Source organism: Dama dama, chromosome 12 (genome assembly GCF_033118175.1).
Source record: "Dama dama isolate Ldn47 chromosome 12, ASM3311817v1, whole genome shotgun sequence".
NCBI lineage: Eukaryota > Metazoa > Chordata > Mammalia > Artiodactyla > Cervidae > Dama > Dama dama.
Window position 1 is genome coordinate 64,229,137 of NC_083692.1, and position 19,355 is coordinate 64,248,491.

The following is a 19,355-nucleotide window of genomic DNA, read 5'->3' on the forward strand; positions in this document are numbered from 1 at the left end:
GGTTCTTTATCACTAGCACCAACTGGGATCCCCTTGTTATGATTACTATATAGTTTTCTTGTGTGAAAGAGCTGTTAGCTTAAATGGTTCAATTAAAGCTTGAGAATTCTAGTACACAAAACTTCTCGTTCTCATTGTTGAGCACTAAATTACTCTGACAGGCATAATCGGAACTTTGTCCAAGTCCAAATGCCTAACATGTTTGGTGTAAAACAAACTAAATGTTTTTTTAAATTAATTTAGTTTTAATTGAAGGACAATTGCTTTACTTTATTGTGTCCAGTTCAGTTCAGTTCAGTCACTCAGTCATGTCCGAGTCCTCACGACTCCATGAACCACAGAACGCCAGGCCTCCCTGTCCATCACCAACTCCTGGAGTTTACTCAAACTCATGTCCATTGAGTTGGTGATGCCATCCGACTCATCCTCTGTCATCCCCTTCTCCTCCTGCCTTCAATCTTTCCCAGCATCAGGGTCTTTTCAAGTGAGTCAGCTCTTCACATCAGGTGGCCAAAGTACTGGAGTTCCAAGTTCGACATCAGTCCTTCCAATGAATACTCAAGATTGATGTCCTTTAGGATGGACTGGCTGGATCTCCTTGCAGTCCAAGGGACTCTCAAGAGTCTTCTCCAACACCACAGTTCAAAAGCATCAATTCTTTGGTGCTCAGCTTTCTTTAGAGTCCAATTCTCACATCCCTACATGACTACTGGAAAAACCATAGCCTTGACTAGACAGACCTTTGTTGGCAAAGTAATGTCTCTGCTTTTTTTTTTTTATTATTATTTATTTATTTTCATTTATTTTTATTAGTTGGAGGCTAATTACTTTACAATATTGTAGTGGTTTTTGCCATACATTGACATGAATCAGCCATGGATTTACATGTCTTCCCCATCCTGAACCCCCCTCCATCTGTCTCCCCATCCCATCCCTCTGGGTCTTCCCAGTGCACCAGCCCCGAGCACTTGTCTCATGCATCTAACCTGGGCTGGTGATCTGTTTCACCCTTGATAGTATACTTGTTTCAATGCTATTCTCTCAGAACATCCCACCCTCAACTTCTCCCACAGAGTCCCAAAGTCTGTTCTGTACATCTGTGTCTCTTTTTCTGTCTTGCATAGAGGGTTATCATTACCATCTTTATAAATTCCATATATATGTGTTAGTATACTGTATTGGTCTTTATCTTTCTGGCTTACTTCACTCTGTATAATGGGCTCCAGTTTCATCCACCTCATTAGAACTGATTCAAATGAATTCTTTTTAATGGCTGAGTAATATTCCATGTTGTATATGTACCACAGCTTCCTTATCCATTCGTCTGCTGATGGGCGTCTAGGTTGCTTCCATGTCCTGGCTATTATAAACAGTGCTGTGATGAATACTGGGATGCACATGTCTCTTTCAGATCTGGTTTCCTCGGTGTGTATGCCCAGGAGTGGGATTGCTGGGTCATATGGAAGTTCTATTTCCAGTTTTTTAAGGAATCTCCACACTGTTCTCCATCGTGGCTGTACTAGTTTGCATTCCCACCAACAGTGTAAGAGGGTTCCCTTTTCTCCACACCCTCTCTAGCATTTATTGCTTGTAGACTTTTGGATAGCAGCCATTCTGACTGGCGTGTAATGGTACCTCATTGAGGTTTTGATTTGCATTTCTCTGATAATGAGTGATGTTGAGCATCTTTTCATGTGTAAAAATATGGAACGCTTCACGAATTTGAGTATCATCCTTGCGCAGGGGCCATGGTAATCTTCTCTGTATCGTTCCAATTTTAGTATATGTGCTGCCGAAGCAAGCACTGTTTCTGCTTTTTAATATGCTGTCTAGGTTGGTCATAACTTTCCATCCAAGGAGTAAGCGTCTTTAATTTCATGGCTGCAGTCACCATCTGCAGTGACTTTGGAGCCCCCCAAAATAAAGTCAGCCACTGTTTCCCCATGTATTTGCCATGAAGTGATGGGACCAGATGCCATGATCTTAGTCTTCTGAATGTTGGGCTTTTAAGCCAACTTTTTCACTCTTCTCTTTCACTGTCATCAAGACACTCTTTAGTTCTTCTTCACTTTCTGTATTGTGTTGGTTTCTACCAAACTTAAATGTTGGTAAAATTGAATTTTATAATGTAGAATCTGTGCCATTTTTTAATTGTCACTACTTTTCATGCATCCTTAATCATTATCTACGTGAAAAGAATTGGTTTTCCTTGTTTTCAAGTTGGCAACATTTGTGGAGGTTTCAGAAACTTGTGTGGTGTTTGGGTTTTGTTTTATTATTACTGTTGTACACAACTAAGTAGGAGGCATTTGGGCTTAGTAAATCATGAAACTTTCAATATCTCTGGATATTAACTTCATGGTTCTAATGTTGCTTTCAATTTCATGAGGGAAAGATACTTTTTAATAAGAGAAACATTTTCATTTTATTCACTAGCCTTTGTAGTAATCTATTCCTTTGCTATTAAATAGTAACAAAGCATCTAAACTTGGCTGATGTCTAAAATTACCAGGAAAACTTCCAACAAACATAGATCTGTGGAACTTAACCAGGGGACTCATAATAGGTTTGGAGGTCTGGCCTGGAAATCTGTATTTTATAAAAAGCTCCCCAGGTGATTCTGATCTGAGTCCGGCTGAGGAACTGCTGATCTAGAGGTCTTGATGTACTATGTGTGTCTCTGTGTGTACTGTTCTCTAACCCAGAAAGTTGGCATTCACATCTAGCCTTCAAAATAGAATCAGAATATAATTTATACACCAAGAAAAGCCCTAAGGGTAAGAGAGAGCTAAGGCTGGCAGAATAAGTTGTTCTTCAGGAGAGAATGCTTGTGGGTGTGGGGGACGAAAAAGCTACTTTCTTCTTTCCTAGGTTTTTCTGACTGGTCTAAGAATTAAGTTGACAAGACAGAGTTTAACAGTAGAAAATCAAATTTAATGATGTATAAACAGGAGCTCCATAAAAATATACTGCCTAAAGACAAGATAGGCAATTAAGGCTGATATAACACCTGAGAGAAGAAGTGAGTGAGGTTTGGGACTTCAAAGTGGAGAAAGGAAACTTCCCCTGGTAGTCCAGTGGTTAAGATTCTGTGCTTCCCCTGCAGGGGACATGGGTTCTCTGGTCTGGGAACTAAGATCCCACATGCCTCATGGTGCAGCCAAAAAAAAAAAAAAGATAAAAAACCAAAAGTGAGGCAAGATATTCACCTGGAGATGGAAAAACAAATGTTTGATAAACAAACATTTGCTGGGCCATGCAAAGACAATGGGACACAGAGAGGACTTTAGTTCCCACCTTCCCCCTACTAAGCATATTACTTCCCCTATTACTAAGCATAGTAATGCTTAGCTCATATTCCTTGTAGATATCTCTGGTGATAATGTACTTCCTGGACCAAGCTCTTTATCTAAATTCATGTAGGCATTTAAGGAGGAGGTTAAAAAGAAAGACTTCCTGAGCCTTTTGTACGTTTAAAAACAATCAGCTCCTAAGAATCCTCAAGCCAAAAAGACACATTTTGGGGTAGCATGTTTTGTTTCCCTACATGGGTTAAATACTAGATGAACTGAAGTACAATATCTTTTCTTTCTCTTCCTTCCTTCCTTTCTTCTATTTCTATCCCCTACTAAATATTATGGGTTTCCCTGGTGGCTTGGATGGTAAATAATCTGCCTGCAGTGTAGGAGACCCAGGTTCAATCCCTGGGTCGGGAAGATACCCTGGCAAAGGGGATGGCTACCCCACTCCAGTATTCTTGCCTGGAAAATCCCATGGACAGAGGCTACTATTCAAAGGTTACAAAGAGTTGGACATGACTGAGTGACTAACACTAACCAAATATTAATGCTTGAATCACCAAATAGCAGATCTAGTTTTTATATTCTGTGACCTCTACTGCCTGACCCTGCTCACAGCTGGTGCTCAATAACCTGACTGACACTTGGTTAAACACCTGGCTTTTCTTTTGCAATCACTGTAATTACTTCATTGCCAGTGGCTGAGGGGATCTTCTGGTAGAGACTGGTTATTGGAGTGGTGGTGAAGCCCGTTTACCTCATGACAGGCTGAGAAGCCACGTGTGCAGAGTAGAACAGAGAATACCAGTAGGGCAGGAGGGTGTAGCGCTCTCTGATGGCTTCTCGGATGAGCCGGGTGTGCTCCTCCCCAAAGAGCCAGGGTTCCCGTCGCTTGGTCTTCATGGTGGCATGGCCACGGAAGAAGGGCTGGTAGGCTCCCGCCTGGTACCACCGTACTAGCAGCTCTGCCTCTGGATCCCCGATGAAGCCACCTACATCCGCTGATTAGTCAGTAAAGAAAGGCTGAGTGAGACACCCAGGCGTCTAACAGATGATGCCCACAGGTAAGATAAGGCCTTGCAGACCAATAGGGCAAAGGTATGTATATGCACTCAAAATAACAGCATCAAAGTGTGGCCTCAAATTAGGAAGCACATACTAAAAACCTCAGACTGTTTAGGGATCTGACAATATGCTCTTTGAATATGTTCTTTTCCTGTCAAAAGGCTTTATTGAAAGATCAACATTTCTGTTTGTCCTGAACCCTGGTAATTCAGAAACTGAAAAATATCTACGCGAGTCAATAAGCCTGTATTTAGTGATGGGGGTGGGTGGGGGTGGTTGGCAACTGATTTTGTTTGAAAGCAAGATAAAAACTGTAGAAAGAACTAAAGAGAGAGACATAATCAGAATTAGAGGTTTAGGGAGAAAATTTCAGGTTTAGCCCTTAAGCAGGATACAAATTCTTTGTGTCGAATGTGAACTAGCGCCATTGAAAAACACAAATATCATAATGTGACATTAAGTGCTTCCAGTCCCACAGAAAACCAGGAGCAGCTGGACCTGCAGCCAGGTTGAGCATCTCTGTACTGAGATTGCTCACCTGCAGGGAGTTACTAGGACTAGGGGAAGGCAGCCCATCAGAGAATCTTATTTTAACTAAATTTTATCTTTTCCAAGTGTGTGTGCATATATATAAAATGCCACAGGATTTCTGTATAGCTGATTTCTGATTTGCTAAATTCTTTGTAGTTCTCTCCATTTTTTTCACTTTCAGATAGAAAAGGAGTATTTCAAGAAGAGAAACTCAGTTATCAAGAGTGTCTAAGAAAGGAACAGAGCAGTACAAGAATGAGGAAAAGAACACTGTGGCTCTCTTTCTGATGACTTTACTTCATGTTCTCTGTTCAGACGAGACATTTGTCCCCTTCATTCTCCTCTCTAGTCTGTTCTCCATGCTCCTCATTTTCTCTTTCCCACGTTTATTCTGTTGAAAACAACTCACAAGAAGAGATTTCTGACCAGCCACCACCCACCCCTGCTCTGATTTTTCTTTCACTTCAGGCCTGAGGCTATCATCTTACCTCCACAAAAAGAGATCCCAGTCACGCTGAGGGTAAGTAACATAGGGATAGAAATTTTCAGGTAACTCCACTCTGCTGTGTTATCACCTGTCCACACAGCACCTTTGGTCATCAGTAAGAAGGTATTGAAAGAAAGAAAGAAAAAAAAAATCAGCCCATGTGTACTCAATTTCATATTTAGATTCCATATTTGTAATAGACAATATAAAGGAAAACATTTCTTTCTTTTAATTATTTAATTGTGAAAGCTCTTTATATATTCTGGATACAAGTTCTATGTGTATATATATATGTATACACATATATAAACATATATGTATATTGCAAATATCTTCTCTCAGTCTATGACTTGACCTTCATTTTCTTAACAATGGGCTTTCCTGGTGGCTCAGCTGGTAAAGAATCTGCCTGCAATGCAGGAGACCTGGATTTGATTCCTGGGGTTGGGAAGTTCCCCCTGGAGAAGGGAAAGGCTACTCACTCCAGTATTCTGGCCTGGAGAATTCCATGGACTGTATAGTCCATGGGGTCACAAAGAATTGGGTATGACTGAGTGACTTTCACTTTCATTTTCTTAACAATTTCTTTTTAAAATTTTAATGAAGTCCAATTTATCATTTTTTAATTTTATGTTTTGTGCTTTTTGTGTTCTAAGAAATTTTGCCATCTCAAAGTCATGAAGGTTTTCTACATTTTTTGTCTAGAAGCCTTTTGTTTGTTTTAACTTTTATAATGTAAGTCTATATTCCATTTTGAGTTATTTTGTGTGTATGGTGTGAGGTAAGGGTTAAGGTTCTTCCCCTCTCCCCCATATGGATACCCCATGTTTCAATACTATTTATTGAAAAAACTCCTTTCTCCATTGAATTGCCTTGGCAACTTTGCTGCTAAATATTTGACCATATATGTGTTGGACTCTTTCTGAATTCTCTATTCTGTTTCATTGATCTACATGCCTATGTGCCACCCTGCTTTCTGCAAAATCCTCTATAAGAGGTTTTAAGACCACATGAGGGAGACAAAATAAAGTAGCAATAACAATAGTTAACATTTATAGAGCCCTCACTGAGCCAGGAGGTATGCTACTTTGCTCATATCATTCCATTTAATCATCACAACTCCTCTATCAGGTAAACAAACTTTATTTTACAGCAGACGGAAATATGGCAAAAGTGGATATGGTAGGATTTGAGCTCAGGCAGTCTGACTCTAAAGCCAGTGCTCTTGAGCACTGAATAGCTGATAAGAACTTGTAAAGATATATAGCAGTAAAGAGATTCATAAAAGAAAATAACCTGTTTTATTAAGTCTATATTACTCCTGAAACATTTTGTCTCTCTTTTATTAAAATACTTTTGGTGGCTATTTTTTGTTTTAATATTTTGTAGAAATTTTAGGCTGTCCTATGGCTAGCAAAGGAAAATATTTTCAAGAGATTTTTCTTTTAAAACAGTACCTTCATAATTCCTCCTGGACTTCAAATGAGGTATGTATATATCTACATAATGACTTTGAAACCCACAACATTCTTATAAAGTAACAAAGTTCATGTAAATATGCAGATGTTTTCAGGTCTCAAATGGCTGTTTAGTTGGAAGTTCTCTCTGGCTGTTGGTCTCAGCACAGGACTTGATACAACAGTGTTCTTTGTAATGCCTCACTTGGTACGCTTTGGTGGTGAGTCAGTAGCTTCACACAGAGTATTGAAGACTAGGCAATGGGCCAGTATATTTAAGAGATAAAAGATTACTTATATGCATATCTTCTGTTATTTTTTTAAATATAGCTGATTTACAATTTTGTGCTAATTTCTGCTGCACAGCAGTGATCCAGTTATACATATATACATTTTTCATATTCTTTTCCATTACAGTTTATATCAAGATATTGAATATAGTTCCCTGTGCTACACAGAAGGATCATATTGTTTATCCATTCTATATGTAATAGTTTGCATCTGCTAACCCCAAACCCCCAGCCCACCCCTCCACTACCTCCGGTTATATCTTTTTTAAAACTTCTCCTTATAAATGTTTTCATTCAAAGACCTTACTTGTTTTAGTTGATTAAAAAGGATACTTATAGAGAATTTGGAAAATAGAGATAAAAAAGAAGAAAATTAAAGTAACTCATAATCACCATGGTACTATATTCATTTAGAATACTGCGTGGGTGCTTGCTAAGTGGCCTCTTTCGTGTCCAACTCTTTGAGACCCCATGAACTTGAGCTGGCCAGGCTTTTCTGTCCATGGGATTCTCTAGGAAAGAATACTGGAGTGGGTTGCCATGCCCTCCTCCAGGCGATCTTCCCAACTCAGGGATCGAACCCAAGTCTCTTAGGTCTCCTGAACTGAGAGGTGGGTTCTTTGCCACTAGCACCATCTGGGAAGCCTCATTTAGATTACTACCTACATATACCTATATATATATTTTTTTTTTTAAACAAAATCAGGATAATATATAAACATTTAGGTATCCTGCTTTTCCCCTCCCTCATCTACCATGCAATTAAGGCATATATTAAATATCCTTATGACAGTCTATCATATGGATACACCATAACTGAATAACTATTCCCTTATTGTTAGAATCTGGATTTTATTTCTTTTTATTTTAAGCACTAATGCTGTGTTGAGCATCTCTGTACATCTTTGCCTGCTGATAATATTGTGACCTTTTCCAGAGTATCACTGGGGCTGGTTTTCAGGAGTGGAGTAGGAGGCCTAATAATGTCTCTGGTAAAATAAAGGCTGGATTCCTCAAACTGGGACCTAAGCTTCGGGCTATTTATGCAAGGTCAGGGGACTTAAAATAGCCTTCCTGCTATGCGGTGGTTAGGCTGAACTAGATCTGCATTAGCTAGTAAACTGGTTCCAGCTATAGATGACCCTGACCACAAGCAAAAAAGCTAGGTCTATTTTAAACCACATTGCTTAGTGGAACAGGTGATTGAAGGAATGTTAGAAGTATATTTTCTCTGGTTTTGATAAATCAAAGAGACAGGGTCAGAAATGGCCATCCCAGAAAATAGATTCTCTAAAGATATTCTCCCAACTAAGTGGCCAGTTCTTCCATGAAAAGTGAAAGTGAAAGTTGCTTAGTCATGTCTGACTCTTTGTGACCACAAGGACTATACAGTCCATGGAATTCTCCAGGCCAGAATACTGGAGTGGGTAGTCTTTCCCTTCTCCAGAGGATCTTCCCAACCCAGGGATCAAACCCAGGTCTCCCTGATTGCAGGAGGATTCTTTACCAGCTCAGCCACAAGGGAAGTTCTTCCATGGGAAACGAGTAACTAAACTTTATTAAAATTGGGTTACTCTGTCTCAGGACAAAATAAATATTTCAGGGCGCATCACTCTCTACAATCTAAGGGCTGATCTACTGAAAAGGAAAGTATCAACAGAGTTGCACCATATACCATATATGGTCAAAAGAGACAGGCTGCTAGCTTGTGTTTTTAAGTATGACATTATGAGCCAGTCCTTACCATATTTTTGTGATCCAGCAAAGAATGAACGTGTAAGAACAAAGGGTCTCTCCTTTCCTTTAGATCGCTGGATCAGTCCTTCTGTAGTGGCCATTTGCTATGATGTCAAAGAAGAAAAATTTCAAATAGATGACTGAATTATGGCATTGTGCAGACATCACCAATAAGCTATTTCATGTGCAAAAAGTAAATAATACGTGGGAACATGAAATGGAAAATATTAAAAAAAAAACTTCCAAATAATTTTCATGATGTAATGAAACTGCTCTAAATTTCCCTATTAAAAGAGTGAAACAATTTCTTTGATTAAAATAGCCATGAAACAGGGGCTTCCCTGGTGGCTCAGAGGTAAAGACTCTGCCTGCCAGTGCAGGAGACACAGGTTAGATCTCTGGTCTGGGAAGATCCCACATGCTGCAGAGCAACTAAGCCTGTGCGCCACAACTACTGAGTCTGTACTCTAGAGCCCGGGAGCTGCAGCTACTGAGCTCGTGTGCCCTAGAGCCCATGTTCCACAAGAGGAGCAACTTCAACGAGAAGCCTGCACACTGCAACGACAGAGCAGCTCCTGCTTGCTGCAACTAGAGAAAAGCCTGAGCAGCAACTAAGACTCAGCACAGTCAAAAAAATAAATAAATAAAAATTTAAAAATAGCAATGAAATAGTGGTAAATAATAAAAGAGAATTTATTTGGTGCGTATTATTATAGGTATTTTTATAAGATTTTTCTCTTATAATTTACACAACAACCTCTGAGATAAGTTTTCGTTAATGGAAAAAACTGAGCTTCGGAGAGGTTAAGTGACTGGCTCTGGCCTACATAAGAAAATTCTCCAACTATAACGTAGTTTACAGTTATAGCAAGAGGCTGTATACAGAAGTAAACTGATACTATCTGGAAACCATGCCATATGTAGCCAGCAGCTCCCACTGGAAAACAGCAATTGGTGGGAGGGTCACAGGAACACCGTTACACTCTGAAGATAACAAAGAACCACAAATATAAATGAGGGCAAGTGACTGCAAAGGTTTTTGAATGTGACTGGCAAACGGAAGGCAATTCTACCACCTTCCATTGAGAAGGCTAAGTACTTAAGGAAGGCCTTCTACATTTAGAAAGTACACAGACTGAAATTGTGCCTCTGTGTTCTAAATCTTACTTAACTGGTATGAACATAAGACTTGCTGTATTTAGACATTTGTGAAATTTTTAAAAATTTGTCTTTGATGTATTTATGCACAGCCTACTTCAGTAAAAGGTTTGAGGGATTATCTAATGCTCCTTACTAAAGGCTACTGTCAAGGAAGATGTTTCTATGTTATCATTAATCTCACAATATCTATAAATTAATCAATCAATCAGGTTCATTATAGAAGGAAAAGACGCAAAGGGAGAAATACTGTTTTATATTGGCTACAACCTGATAAGACCTATTACAGTTGACAGAAAAGACACACAAAGAGAAATGAACAGTATAGCATGGCTGTTACAAAGCAAATGACTTTCAGCCCCAAAGGTAGGGCCTGTGGATCCAGGCGGCTGCTTTTTAGATGTCTTACCTGATAAAAGCCATAGATGTTGTGAAGTTCCCGGTGCTCCCAGTTGCCGTGATGAATGGCATTCTTCTGCATGGTTTGCTCCGGGCCTTTAAAGACAGAGGGCTCATTCATGTCGTTCCATATGTAGAGGATGTCAGTAGATCCCTAGGAAGTCAATCTTGATCATGATAAAACTCCTACAGAGACAAGGTTAATATGACAGCCGGCCCTATTCCTCTTTCCTACTCCATTTACCTTATTATTTATTATATTTATTATCTACGCTTTGTCATCTGCTGGAATAAAAGTTCCACAGGGCAAGGAATTTTGTCTGTTTTGTGGTACTGATAAATCCCAAATACCTAGAACAACCTGAATGGCAGAGGGTTCTCAATAAGTACTTGCTGATGAATGAAAGAGTGCTATGCTGTATTCCCACGTCACCCACAAGTCCATTCTGAGACCTCCTGGAGAACCCCTACAGGACAGGTTGTGAACATTCACAATCAGGTTCTCCATCATCCCTCATCTGCTCCAACTCTTACTAGGGGCAGTTAGAGCCGTCTGTGAAGAGATTCTGCCTTCCCTCTAGTACTATGAAGGGTCTGACAGTTAAGATACCATTTGTCAGCAGGATCTACAGTTTGTATCCTACAGAGAATTGTTTGACTTAGAGTGGGAAGGGGCTGTTGAGTCATCCAGTTAACATGGTGCTGTAGTCCCTTTATAAAAATCCCTGGTCTCTCAGCATTTGGTTCAATAGTTACAATGACCAGGAGTCTCTCAGGCAGCTCATTCCAAGTTTTCTGAAAGTCTTGTTCCTTGTAACATTCTCTCACAGGGACCAGGCTGTCTTCTGGGATACCAGAAAATACATCTGCTGCCTTCCCCATATGGTAGTCTTTCAAATGCCTGGAGGAGGCTTACATGTTTTTTTCCTGACTCTTTACTTCAAATTCTTTCTAATCATGTATATTTGAATGAACAAGGCTGTATAGGTTCCAAATATTTAGCTGCTTTGACTGTTCTTTAATACCCTCTAAGGCAGCGGCTGGCAAACTTTTTCTGAAAGGGCCAGATTGTAAATATTTTCAACTTTGCAGGCCATAGGGCCTCTTTTTCAATAACCCAGTCCAGGTATAGTTATGCGCCAGCAGCCGTAAACAATAGGGGAACAAGTGTGTATGACTGGATTGGCCCAATTATTATTTATCCCTGCTCTAAGTTCTCTTCTTTTTTTAAAAAAAAAAACAAACATCTATTTATTTAGTTGGCTGCATCAGGTCTTAGTTGCAGCACTCGGGATCTGCACTGCCTCATGTGAGATCTTTTGCTGTGGCGTGATGGTTTACAACATGTGGGTCCCAACCAGGGACGGAACCCGCATCTCCTGCATTGCAAGGCAGATTCTTAACCTCAGGGAAGCTCCTATTTCTATATCCTAATACAGGATGCTCAGAAACTAGAGGTTAGTGGTTAAGAGCCAGGCTTGGGAGACAGTTGACCTAAGTTAAAATCTTGGATTTACCACTTATTAGATGGGTGAATTTAGCAGGTTTTTATAGTTGTCCATGCCTTGATTTTCTTGTCTGTGGGATTAGAGTTAATTACAATTCAACTTCAAAGAGTTATTGTGAAGATGAAATGGTATAATGCACACAAAGTGATTAGCATAGTGCTTGGCACATAGCATGTACTCAATTTATATTAGTCATCATTCTTATCACTACCAACATTGGTTGAAAACAGTTGTCTAGATGTGGCCTCTCCAGTTTTCTCTGTGATTTTTATAAGATTTTAAGAATTATTATTATACCTTACTTTTAATGTCATGTTATACTCTGCAAGATACTTTCACATATATCATTATCATTTTTAATAACACCATACAAAGTAAAAATTTCTATAATTTGAAAATATAATAAATCTCTACTATTAAGTAATTTGATATATCATACAGTCTATCATAATGAAAGTCAAAATCACAGCTTTTGTGCATTTGGTAATTCATATGGTGCCTCTCCTCATATGCCATTCGTATGGCACCACCAAAGTCTGATATGTGGTTGACATCCCTGCCTCTTCATATAAGGATTATTTATCAGGAGCTACTCAGTGAAGCAGAGTACTTCTATTTAAACACTTCTTTCCTTACTTCATCCTTCCAGGTAACTAGGAAAGGGCAAAGGAATAAAAACAAACCTGATAAACAGAGAAAGCGAAAAGACTAGAATACCACTCTCTGACTTTGGGGTTGGTGAAATCCAGGTAAGAGGAGAGACCTGCAGAGGCAGAAGAGCAGACAGCCTGTTAGGAACAGTGGTCCTCATGGCAAGATATAAGATGTGAAAGCTGGGTAATGAATGAGTGCCTTACATCAAACGTAAAAGATAGCCGATACAGAGGCACAGTCTGGTGAGAAGCTAATAAGAAGGCAATGCTGAACTCCAGTGACAATCACTAGTCCTCTCAGACCCAGAGGGCAGGGGAATGCCAACGAACAAGCATCAGGATGGAGCCTGTCCGTCACTGATGGCCTCAGACAGTCCCAGTAAGGATTATGGCGGATATCCTGGAGTGAACCTTTTGTTCTGAAGGAGGGCAGAGACGTGTTTATAAGTGATACAGGGAAAAGAGGAATGCATGGGCTTTCTCCACTGTGTGTGAATTTGTGATAGAGTGCTATCAGATGATAGACTGGTAATTCCCTTTTGTCTGTGAGGAGTTTCTACCAAGGCTTTAAATTAATGATTTCTAAAATGAAGGCTTCAGAGTTGTCAGGGGCAGCTGAGATCACTCATGAAAGGCTGGAAAGTCAAACCTATGGGCTGTTGAGGCAAAGAAGAAGTACAGGGAGAGACATGCAGGACTCTTCTTTCTTCCTCTTCTCCTCCTGTTCTAGTTCTCTGGCTTTTAATTTTTATTTGCTAAGGGAAACAGCATGTCACTGAGGTTTGCTTATTTATTTTTCAATCATTCACTGACTTATAAATGTATACAAAGAACATCATACCAGGTGTTAGATGAAAGATATAAAAGATGATAATACCTTTAAGGAAAGGCACCTAAAATATAGCATGTGACATCTATAAGAAATTAATGCAGCCTTCATTAATTGGGGCTAAACAGTGGATATCAGGTGAAAAAAATGACATCTTACCAGGCCAGCATACACCTTCAAAGTCTCCTCCTTCATGACTCTTCACAAAGAAGCCCTGTTCTTTGGCCTTAGCATACACTGAGTAGTTGGGATCAATCTTGATGTGGGGGTCACTAATGACCACAAGCTGTCAGAACATAAAAGTTTAAAGATCTCATCAGTTTCATATAAGTCTTATGTTCATTTATATGTTTTCATCATAGTTTTGGAGTTCACATACTCAAAACAACTGTGCTGTGCTTAGTCACTCAGTCATATCTGACTCTTTGCAAGCCATTAGACTGTAGCCCACCAGGCTCCTCTGTCCATGGGATTTTTCAGGCAATAATACTGGAGTGGTTGCTATTCCCTTCTTCAGGGGATCTTCCTGACCCAGGGATTGAACCTGCGTCTCCTGTGTCTCCTGCATTCAGGTGGATTCTTTATCTCCCCAGCCATCAGGGAAGCCCATAACAACTACTATTACTGACACCAGTAAAATCCTATCACCTTTTATGTACTCATGGGAATATAACTTGATATCAAAACCAGGTCTATTCTTTTTCACAGTAATTACTGTCCCTCTAATACATGTTCTAAAGATCACGTTTATTAAGATTCTCTCTCTGTGGTGCTGAGTGCTTTACCTAAGGATTAAGTAGGCAAGGTCTCTGCTCCCTGGATACCTAAGAGGCTAAGATAACACAAAAGCAAACATTAAAGAAAAGAGAATTATTAAAAACAAACAAAATCCCCCAAAATCCAATGGTACAGCCATATTTAGGAAGTAATGGAGTGTTAATTGCTCAATCATGTTCAACTCTTTGTGACCCCATGGACTGTAGCCCACCAGGCTCCTCTGTCCATGGGATTTTTCAGACAAGAATACTGGAATGGTTGTCATTTCCTTCTCCAGGGCATCTTCCTGACCCAGGGATCAAATCCAGGTTTCCTGCATTGCAGGCAGATTCTTTACCATCTGAGCCACCAGGGAAGCATTTAGGAAGGAGGTTTGAAAAGAGCTATGATCAGAGCCCCAGGTCTTGAGCATCTTTAGCATCTCTCCTTGCCTTTCTAATACCATCACTCTCACCTACTCGAGGGCCTGAAAACCATCTATTTGGCTAGAATAATCTTCTAATAATCATCCTTCATGTCTGTTAAAATCTACTCTATACACTGATGTTTAATTCTCCATTGCTAAAAAACTTTAAAAATATTAAAATGTGGTAAGATATACATAACATAAAATTCACCATCTTAACCAGTTTTAAGCGTGCAGATAAAGAATCTGCCTGCAATGCAGGAGACATAGGAGACCTTGCAGTTCAACGGTGCATTCACAATGTTGTACAGTCAATGTCTACAACTCTTTTCATCTTGTAAAACTGAAACGCTATACCCATTAAAAACAACTTCCCATTGCCACCTCCTCTCTAGCCCTTGACAACCACCCTTTCCCTTTCTGTTGCTATGATTTTGACTGCTTTAGATATTACAGATTACTGAAATCATATAGTATTTGTCTTTTTGTGATGGGCTTATTTCACTCAGCATAATGTCCTCAAAGTTCATTCATGTTGTAGTAGCATGTATCCAAACGGCCTCCCTTTTAAGGCTGAGAAATTTTGTATTATATGTATATACCACATTTCCTTTATCCATTCACCTGTCAGTTAGCTTTTGGGCTGCTTTCATAATAAACACCAATAAATGTTCATTAATTGGAAGATTAAGAGTTAACAGCATTGGCTTCGAACATTTGTAAAAGGCCTGGGGAGCAATAGAATGGGTTAAAAAGGCAACCTGAATCTCACGGAGAGGGACTGAGGGATCCGTTCATGAGATACATACGGGATTCTTCCCTTTTTCCTCTGTTTTTTTTCTCCTTCACTCTCTTCATTATTGTCATGACCACTACCACCACCACACCTGCATTACATACTTTCCAGTGCCGTCTCCTTGTCCTTGTTTTCTATTTTAGTTTTTTCCTTGGCCACAGGGACAGGTAGAGTCCATCAGGGAAGCATGCAGAAAAATAGTGTACTAAAGAATCTGACTCCATTTCTGACCGACTGTTAAGAGCTTCAAGCCCCACCACATTTTCAGGCCCCTTTACCCTTCTGCCCACATCTTGCATGCTGACAAAGCCCTGATGCTTCCTTCTTTGGGGCCAAGAAGAAGTTCAAACCACACGAGCCCTAGTACATGCACAGGAACCCTCACCCCAGTTCAACACTGTAACCACCTTAAAACCTGAGCCTGTCTCCTTTCCCAGCTCTCTTAGGCCATTTTCAGAGGCGCTTGGGAGCAGCTCTGCACCCCTAAAATGCCTCATTATGGGACGAATTAACATTTTCATACCCTTTTGGTGCTAGTGTGATATCATCAATCTTGACATCAAATTTTGTGTGAGGTGCACCCATCACATTAGTACACGCTGGTCACAGTGAATGGAACTGAATGGTAGGCCCCTTCATCCTTATGGGGACCTAGACCCACTAAGGCAGGGATGGATCACGTTATTACCTTTTCACCAAAACTTTTCTATGATTACAATTACAGTTACACTTGAAAGTACTATTTTCCAGCCTTTTTTTTACAAGATGGTTCTCGTTCACTAATGTGCCAAGGCAACTTAAACATTTTTAAATGCTCTGCAATGAAAAGGTTCAGAATGCTGTCTTGTGTGTACATGCATGCTAAGTCACATCAGTTGTGTGCAGCTTTTTGCGACCCTGTGGACTGTAGCCTGCTAGGCTCCTCTGTCCATGGGATTCTCCAGGCAAGGATACTGGAGTGGATTGCCATGCCTTCCTCCAGGGGATCTTCCTAGCCCAGGGAACAAACCTGCGTCTCTTACATCTCCTACGTTGGCAGGCGGGTTCTTTACCACTTGTGCCACCTGGGGAGCCCACTGGGTTATTTTACCTTACGTTTTTTGCTTCTGAGCAGATCTTGCATCCTTTTGGGGTTTGGGAATCTTTTCTTGTTCCAGGTGAAGTACCTCTTGCCCTCTGTGTGCTCTATGTCCAGCCACATGACGTCATAAGGAATGTTATGTTCATCAAATCCTGCATCCACTGCCTTTACATCCTGCTCATCTTCATAGTTCCAGCGGCATTGATGGTACCCCAGAGAAAAGAGAGGGGGCATGGCTTGTGTGCCTAAAAGGGGGAGATGACAACTGAGCCAGGTACCACCACAATGTTAACTGTACACTTGATAAGTGTTTCCTGAATATCTACAAGGTCTAAGCACTGAGTCTCACACTTAGGGCATCAGGAAGAAAGCATTTTGTTTATCCATTCATCTTTTTTAAAAATTAATTAGCTTATTTTTGGTTGCGCTGGGTCTTCGTTGCTGCACAAGGGCTTTCTTACTCTTCGTTGCAGTGCATGGGCTTCTCATTGCGGTGGCTTCTCTTGTTGCAGAGCACAGACTCTAGATGCACAGGTTTCAGTAGTTGTGGCATGCAGGCTTTAGTTGCTCTGCAGCATGTGGAGTTTTTCTGGATCAGAGATCAAATCCATGTCTGTTGCATTGGGAGGTGAATTCTTATCCACTGTACTACCAGGAAGACCATGTTTATCCATTCATTTTTGATGAGCACTTAGCATGTTTCCACTTTTGGGCTCTGGTAAATAATGCTGTAGAGATCTTTGGCATAAAAGTATCTGTTCAGTTTCCATTCAGTTCAAGTATATATCTAGCAGTGGAACTGCTGAATGAATTAGTTAGGGTTCTGTAGAGAAACAGAATCAAAAGGATATGTGTATATTATATATGTATTTATACATATACAGAGAAAGAAAATGACTGATTGATCTTAAGGAACTGATGCATGTGATTGTAGGGGCTCGTAGCTTTGGATTCTGCAGGTAGGCCAGCCTGGAGACCCAGGGAAGGGTTGAAGTTGCAGCTTGAGTACAAAGACAGTCTCAAGGCAGATTCCTTTTACTTTAGGGAATGTGTGCGCTCAGTCGCTGGGTTGTGTCCACGTCTTTATGACCCTATGGACTGTAGCCTGCAAGGCTCCTCTGTCCATGGGATTCTCCAGGCAAGAATATTGGAGTGTGTTGCTATTTTCTCCTACAGGGTATCTTCCCAACCCAGGGATCGAACCTGTGTCTCCTGTGTTTCTTGCACTGCAGACAAATTCTTTTACTGCTGAGTCACCAGAGAAGCCCCTCTTTAGGGGGGCTTTTTTCTCAAGGTTTTCAACTGACTGGATGAAACCCACTCACATTACAGAGTGTAGGTCTGCTTTACTCATAGTCTACGGATTTAATTCTTAATCTCATCTAAAAAATAACTTCTTAGTGACATCTAGACTAGTGTTTAGCCAAATATCTGGGCACCATGGCTTGACACACAAAATAAGTAATCATGCTGGGTCATATGGTAATTCTATGTTTAGCTTTTTGAGGAACTGCCAAACTGTTTCCACAGCAGCTGACCATATTATGTTCCAACCAGTAACGTATGAGTTTCTAATTTCTTCACATACTCACCAGCACTTACTATTATCTCTCTCTCTCTTCATTTCTGATTTAGCCATCCCAGTGGGTTTGAAGCAGTATCTCACTGCAGTTTTAATTTACCTAATGCTGTTGAGCTTCTTTTCAGGTGCTCATTAATCCATTTGTACATCTTCTTTTGAGAAATGTCTATTTAAGCCTTTGGTTCATTAGACGGTTCAATTAGATTGTTCCTTTTTGCTGTTGAGTTATAAGAGTTCTTTATATATTCAGGATACCATACCCTTATCATATATATGATTTGCAAATATTTTCTCCCATTCTACAGGTTGGCTTTTCACTCTTGATAATGTTCTTTGACTTACAAAAGTTTTTAGTTTTAAAGAAGCCTGACTTGCAACTCCCCTGGTGGTCCGGCAGTTGAGACTCCCTACTTCCACTGCAGAGGGTATGGGTTAGATCTCTGGTTGAGGAACAAAGACCCCACATGTCAAGTGGCACAGCTGGAAAAAAAAAAAAAAAAAAGGTCCAACTTATCTGTTTTTTTCTTCTGTTGCTCATGATTTTGGTGTCATAGCTAAGAATCTGTTGCCAAATTCAAGGTCATGATTTACCTGTTTTCTTGTAAGAGTTCTATGACTTTAGTTCTTATATTCATTTCATCAATCAAATTTGAGTTAATTTTTTGTATATGGTGTGAGATAAGGGTCCATCTTCATTCTTTTGCATGTTGATATCCAGTTGTCCCAGTACCATGTGGTTAAGACATAATTATTTCTCCATGGAATGGTCTTGAACATTTATTGAAAATCAATAGGTCAAAGATCTATGGGTTTATTTTTAGACTCTCAATTTTATTCCATTGGCTTATACATCTATCCTTATGCCAGTACTGCACTGTTTGGATTACTTTAACATTGCAATAAGTTTTGAAATTAGGAACTCCTTCAACATTTTATTTTAGGATTTTTGGCTACTCAGGCTCTTTGAAATTCCACATGAATTTGAAGATCATTTTTTCTATTACTTAAAAATGACATTGGATTTTGTCAGGGATTGTAAAACCTATAGATTGCTTTCAGTAGGATTGCAATCTTAATAATATTAAATCTTCCAATCCATGAACATGGGATTTCTTCTTATGTATCTTGGCCTTCTTTAGTTCTGGTTTTTTTTTTTTTTTTTTTTTGTAGTTTTTGGCATACAGGTCTTTCACCTCTTTGGTTAAGTTTATTCCTGGATATTTTATTCTTTTGGATGTTACTGTAAATGGAATTGTCTTCTCAACTTCATTTTTAGATTGTTCATTCCTGGTGTATAGAA

General features: G+C 39.8%; 1 protein-coding gene and 1 non-coding gene across 11 annotated transcripts in view; both read right to left on the reverse strand.

The window, feature by feature from the left end:
• GANC (glucosidase alpha, neutral C) overlaps positions 1 to 19,355 on the reverse strand; it is a 69,460-nt gene that overhangs the window by 18,078 nt on the left and 32,027 nt on the right. For 5 of the 10 annotated variants that reach the window (XR_009695132.1, XM_061157472.1, XM_061157473.1 and 2 more), the window contains exons 12-18: positions 16,483 to 16,718; positions 13,573 to 13,699; positions 12,615 to 12,694; positions 10,434 to 10,577; positions 8,874 to 8,970; positions 5,384 to 5,485; positions 4,057 to 4,300 (exon numbers count right to left, since the gene is read on the reverse strand). Coding sequence is in view for 8 of the 10 variants with exons in the window: in XM_061157472.1 (XP_061013455.1) it covers positions 4,057 to 4,300; positions 5,384 to 5,485; positions 8,874 to 8,970; positions 10,434 to 10,577; positions 12,615 to 12,694; positions 13,573 to 13,699; positions 16,483 to 16,718 (1,030 nt within the window). In the remaining 2 variants the exon portion in view is untranslated. Of the gene's footprint in view, positions 1 to 4,056; positions 4,301 to 5,383; positions 5,486 to 8,873; positions 8,971 to 10,433; positions 10,578 to 12,614; positions 12,695 to 13,572; positions 13,700 to 16,482; positions 16,719 to 16,742; positions 17,297 to 18,071; positions 18,536 to 19,355 lie in introns of those variants that run through there. The other 5 variants (XM_061157475.1, XM_061157476.1, XR_009695133.1 and 2 more) reach the window with 5 other exon arrangements.
• Positions 1,699 to 1,805, reverse strand: LOC133067481 (U6 spliceosomal RNA). The gene has a single exon (XR_009695273.1). It is a non-coding gene; the product is annotated as a U6 spliceosomal RNA (small nuclear RNA).